At 32.9% G+C, this 6,004-nt stretch overlaps 1 protein-coding gene across 3 annotated transcripts in view; it reads right to left on the bottom strand.

Moving 5' to 3' along the window:
- Window positions 1-1,132: 1,132 nt before the first annotated feature.
- LOC110291010 (pancreatic alpha-amylase-like) overlaps window positions 1,133-6,004 on the bottom strand; it is a 9,755-nt gene continuing 4,883 nt past the window's right edge. For 2 of the 3 annotated variants that reach the window (XM_021157952.1, XM_021157951.1), the window contains 6 exons: window positions 5,458-5,591; window positions 4,632-4,754; window positions 4,440-4,539; window positions 3,150-3,268; window positions 2,916-3,041; window positions 1,165-1,354 (listed from right to left, as the gene is read on the bottom strand). In XM_021157952.1, coding sequence (XP_021013611.1) covers window positions 1,165-1,354; window positions 2,916-3,041; window positions 3,150-3,268; window positions 4,440-4,539; window positions 4,632-4,754; window positions 5,458-5,591 — 792 coding nt within the window. Of the gene's footprint in view, window positions 1,355-2,915; window positions 3,042-3,149; window positions 3,269-4,439; window positions 4,540-4,631; window positions 4,755-5,457; window positions 5,592-6,004 lie in introns of all 3 variants that reach the window. The other variant, XM_021157950.1, reaches the window with a different exon arrangement.

The raw sequence follows: 6,004 nt of genomic DNA on the forward strand, positions 1-6,004 counted from the left end.
CGTTCTACTGAACAAGGGTCTCCCCGATCACAGGACCCACAGGTCACTCATAACAGAACACCAAAAAGGAAACAGGTGGGTGTTGTGGAATGAGGAAACTTTTTTTTCCTGGAATAATTAATTATGAAAGGAATTTGAAGAAAAGAGTCATGAGATGAAATTATTCAATGATGGATTTTCCAAGTAGCCAAAAGCATGTTTAATGAGTAATTAGATTGTCAATGAAATTTATTGAAAATAAATTTTTATACTTTAAAAAGGTTACATGAAAGAATTTATAGTAAGAGTAAAGCAAAATATTTGCCAGGACACTATTAAGATATTTGAGAATTTATGAGAAAAAAACATTCAGATTTTCTGCTAATGCTTAGGATATTTAGGATGTTGTTGTCAGATGATTCTATGTGAGTTTTAAGATATTTGCCTATTCAAGTTTATTGTTGTACTAGCTAGTTTTGTATCAACTTGACACAGGCTGGAGTTATCACAGAGAAAGGAGATTCAATTGGGGAAATGCCTCCATGAGATCCAGCTGCAAGGCATTTTCTCAATTAGTGATCAAGCAGGGAGGTTCCATTGTGGGTGGTGCCTTCTCTGAGCTGATAGTCTTGGTTCTATAAGAGAGCAGGCTGAGCAAGCCAGGGGAGACAAGCCAGTAAAGAACATCACTCCATGGCCTCTGCATCAGCTCCTGCTTCCTGACCTGCTTGAGTTCCAGTCCTGACTTCCTTGGTGATGAACAGCAGTATGGAAATGTAAGCTGAATAAACCCTTTCCTTCCCAACTTGCTTCTTGGTCATGATGTTTGTGCAGGAATAGAAACCCTAACTAAGACAATTGTTTATGGTTTTTACTACAAGGAAATAAACTGCAAGAACTAAGGGGCATATGAGATAACAACATAGAATAGCAGATGAAAGTGAGTTCCAGGGAAGCCTCATGAAATTAGTTTGATCAGCACAGCTCATGGGAAAATGTAGAGAGGTTATGCCACAGCACAGGGTTGTTCAAACATCCTACATACACTCCAGTGCTCAGAAGACACAGCACACATGAACACATGATAATATAGAAACAAAATAGAAATTAAAAATATAGTACAGAGCATATGAAAAAGAAACACATGCAATTGTTGCTTAATCCAAATCTCTTTAATATAGATTCTTACAATTTTGAGTCAGCATGGATTGCAATAAATGGGTCCTCAGCAGAGTTACTAATGGAAAAGTGAGCTTTGCCATCACTGCCAACATTCACTCTAAGTCCAGTGCAATTGCCATCGACCTTATCTCCAGAAATGACATCACAGTATGTGCCAGCAGGAAGACCAGTCTGTAAAGTTTCTGACAAAGCCCTGAAAAAAAAAGTTAGTATTTATTATATATTCAATCCAGTCAAATGCAGAAGATCATATATATGTATGTATATATATATACATATATATATATATATACACACATACATATATGTGTGTGTATCTGTGTATATATATCTGTATATATACATGTGTGTATATGCATATATGTATATATATATATATATATATATATATATATATATATATATCCACCACAAAATAATAAATGCCCAACCTTGTGCTATAAAACAGTAAGAATTCAGAGCTCAGTGAAGAGAATCCAAACACAAAAATTGTGCCCATGGGAGCAAGTGAACTCTCTATACCAAAGGCATTGTTTTAAATGTGTGTTGGTTTCATGGCCTGTAGAACCCAGACAGAGAAACAGAGAACCCAGGGAAGCTCAACACTAAAGCCCTCCCGCGAGGACCATCATTGTTTCCAGTCTGTCCTCTGCTGGACATACACTTTGGTGATCCTTTTTAATTTTAATACCATTAATTCTTTAAAACTTCTTCAATTACATGATGCCACAAATAACTTTTTTCCTAGAATTAAACATAATCTTGCATTTCTATGAACACTTATTAGGTTTGTAGTAGAAAAGTGTCTGCATGAAATAATTCTAGTTCTCCTAAATAACCAACCATGTGTCCTTTCAAAAAAAAGTTACATACTTCAATCATTTTGTTGTAGTCAATCAAGTAGGTATTATCAAAAAGTCTTCTAAACCTGATAGAAAGTTGATTTTAAATTGAGAGAGGTAACTGGCTCCCAAAGAGATTCTCTAAGCTAGAATTCTGTTTTGTTTTGTTTTCTTTTGTTTTGTTTTGTTTTGTTTTGTTTTGTTTTGTTTTGTTTTGTTTGTGAGACAAGGTCTCTCTTCATAGCCATGGCTATACTGAAACTCACTATGCAGATCAAGGTGAGTGCAAGTGCCCAGCAATATGGGTGTCTTTTCATACTCAGATGAAAGGCTGTGAGCACCACTCCTCATATCTGACCTAGATCTGAAGGAACCATGAAGGAGGACTCAGAAGTACTATAGGTGAATAGACACTATTAAAGGTTTTAAAGGCAGAGTAAGTAACCTCTTGTAGAAACTCATAAATCAGAGGCAATACACATATGCCTTCAAAATATTTAAAACACATAGAGAATTGAAAACTCTGTAAAATTGATAAATATTTAAGTAATAATCAAAGATACTGGGGAAAGTATTCCAGTACTAATATGGCCCATTGTTTTATGATGTTAAGATGTACATTTACTATTTATATGCTTTGTGAAATATTTCAAATGAGTACATAAATATGAATGTATGCTATGCCATTGTAGGCTGTAGTTAAAGATCACAATAACAAAATTTTATTAACACAAGGGAAAAATAGGAAAGCATATATCATATTTCTCATGTATACTGAACATTTAATCGTGGCTTAAATTCCTTGTCTAAAAGATTTTTCACATATGAAAAAATATAAATGAAGAAGAAAAGAAAAAGAATCATCTTAGAGTATAATATTATACAACCATTCCCCAATCAATATCCACTTACCAGTCATCATTGTTAAAGACAATGAAGCCTCTGTTTCCTCTGCCAAAAGCTACTTGGTTGCTGTTATTATCCCACCAGTTTGCAAAAGGCTGACCATTGACTACATTTCTGAAGGCAACCATGTTCCTAAAAGCACAATATCATGAGAAATGCTGGTACTCTTTAATTCAACAATTTAAAATAAGAGGTTAAACAACTTCCGTATTAGACAAAATCTAAAGGGGACATTCCTACCTGATTTGACGCCATCTATGTTCACAGACCCAGTCATTGCCACAAGTAGTGTCTGGATTAATGGTCACTTCTTTTGTTACTCCATTGTTATTGGGTGGTCCAATCCAATCATTCTGATCCTTAATTATTGAAAGAATCAAGTCATTTGAATGCCTGTAGCTCCCTGACTCTTGCCACTACAGAAAACCAAACCCAAGCCCACTGGGCTAATCCTGTCTCTGCAGTGTTATCTAAATCCTTCAGTGTTTTCACAGACCTTCACTAAGTTCTTAATTTATGTGCAAATTGAAATTCTCTAGGAATATATTAAAACAGACTCTAGTTACTCCCTGAAATATTTCCATCACTATACACTACATGAATGTGCCTCAGTATGCGCATAAAAGAAAGACATAGCTCTTGGCTACTATAAAAATTAAAATATCTATAAAAATTTTCTAATATAACAATTTCTAAGTTATTTTTACTTAACTTCATACCAATAGTTTATTAAATGTACTAAAATGTTCTAACATTATTAAGTTTAGCAAAGTATAAATGAACATCTTATGATGGCAAAATATTTGAATATACCTTTAAAGAAAGATCATTCTACTCATGAAAGCCCTTTTAAAAAAGAATAAATTTCAATACACAACAAAGGGATTATATTCAAAGAAAATAAAAAGTAACTGGCAAATTTATAGTAAAACTTTTATATATATTTGATGCTTCTCTATAAGACTAGTATTTTCCACTGAGATATGATATTTCACATATCTTATAAGATATTTGGTAGTCTCATTGGTTAGTTAACTTTTGAAATTGTCTAAATGTATGAAACTAATAAACACATATTGGATATAATTCAAGGCTCACAGTGATTTTTTTTTTATCAAATCACTGTTCTGTGATTCTCATAAGCTCCTATCTACTATAATTCCCTTAATCATCATCAGATAAGATGCTTCCTATTATACAGGAAAAATGAAAGTATTTTTCATATGATGGCATTCATTGTACCAAGGGCAGAAAGAATTTGACATTCTTTTTGGTGTTAACAGGCATAATTCAATGTTAAATCTATGAGTCAAGGCTTTATCAGGAATAATTGTTTTCACTCTGCATTTTGTTAGTATTTCAACTATTTCATTTTCACTAGCAGGTACTTCTTCATTGCCCTTACTTTAGAAAACTGCCATGAATGAACACTTAATAATAATTCCAAATGCTACAAATGCATATGAACTTAAAACAGAAACATTTTTTTTCTCTAGATTAAAATATGCTTTGGACAACTCCAAGACTTACCTTTCCATTCTGGAAATTTCTATTCCAACGGTAACTTGACATTACTCTTGTGAATCCATAAGGATGAGCCAACATAAATCCGACAGCCATTTTATACATTCTGAAAGGTTCAAAATAGTGTTAAAGCAGAAGTATATAATANTTTACTGTCATTAAATGCANGCCCANNNNCAGCAAAGAATGTTGTCCTACCTAGCATCCCAGAATGTCAGGATGGATGATCCTCCAGCACCATGTCCTCGCTGATTGTCATGGTTGTCCACAAACACAAGGGCTCTGTCAGAAGGCACCATACCCCAACCTTCTCCCCAGTTCCTGCATTTGAAAAAAAGCACATTATTCTTCCACAATGCTTAATGTAACATTACATATTGCATCCTCAATTATCTAAATAAATGACAATTTCATGAGGAGTCTTTCATATATATATATATATATATATACATATTATATATATATATATAATTTTCTATGGTAACATAAATGGAAATTTTATCCACATTTAGGTCTTACTATATAAAGTTTTTTCTGAAATTTTTCTCTTTAGATCTTTTTTCCTTTATTGTAATATTATGGACTTGAGAACTAAAATATCCATATTATACAATATAGAATGAAAATGAATTTGTAACTGTGTCTTTAAGTTACACACTTTTGAAATTTTCAGTTAATTCTCTAATGTAGCATAAGGAAATTCCATACATTGGCCATATTATAGGGATCATTTCTGAGTATAACTATTCTTGGGATACTAATCTATCTTTAGTAGGTGATGAACAAACAGTCTTAGAATCTAATGGACTTATCACAACAAGACAAAAATCACTAAGTGATAGTTAGGATTACTGCTGTCAGGTGATTGATATATGAAATTAAAAACATGATTAATTAAGGGTTCATAAACAATAAGCCTAACTAATAATCAATTATTTAAGTTAGAATATTTAAGATATATCTTACTGATGCCAAATGACAACAAATGTATTATAGAACAAATGACGAAATGGTATATATTTACTTTAAATAGGACATCTTCTCGCCATTCCACTTGCGGATAACTGTGCCAAGTTTTGCACCAAACTTGAATTCTGTCACACGGCCATTTCCAAAGTACTCACTACCTTTAATTGCCTCACCACCCAGATCAATGACCTAGGAGAGACATTGGGGCAAGTGTTATTTTAAATGTATTTTTAAATCATATTATTGAAAGATAATATTATTTAGAATTATTAAAAATAGTTCTGTTATTCGAAATGTTCCTAATGGCTTTCTGTTCACATACATTCTGATTTTATTCATAAACCATATGTCACAATATTAAAGGAAAGCAAATTATTATCCAAATTACAAAAGTCATTTTTATCCTCTAGGATTATTGCCAGAAGGGTAAATTTCCTAGTTCACAATAAGGTAACATTTGCTATCTTGTCAACATTAGAAGCACTTACAAACTAATAAACCTTGGATCCATCCCATAATCAGCTTCCAAACGCTGACACCATTGCATACACTAGCAAGATTTTGCTGAAAGGACCCAAATATAGCTGTCTCTTGTGAGACGA

This window comes from Mus caroli, chromosome 3, assembly GCF_900094665.2.
Source record: "Mus caroli chromosome 3, CAROLI_EIJ_v1.1, whole genome shotgun sequence".
Taxonomy (NCBI): Eukaryota; Metazoa; Chordata; class Mammalia; order Rodentia; family Muridae; genus Mus; species Mus caroli.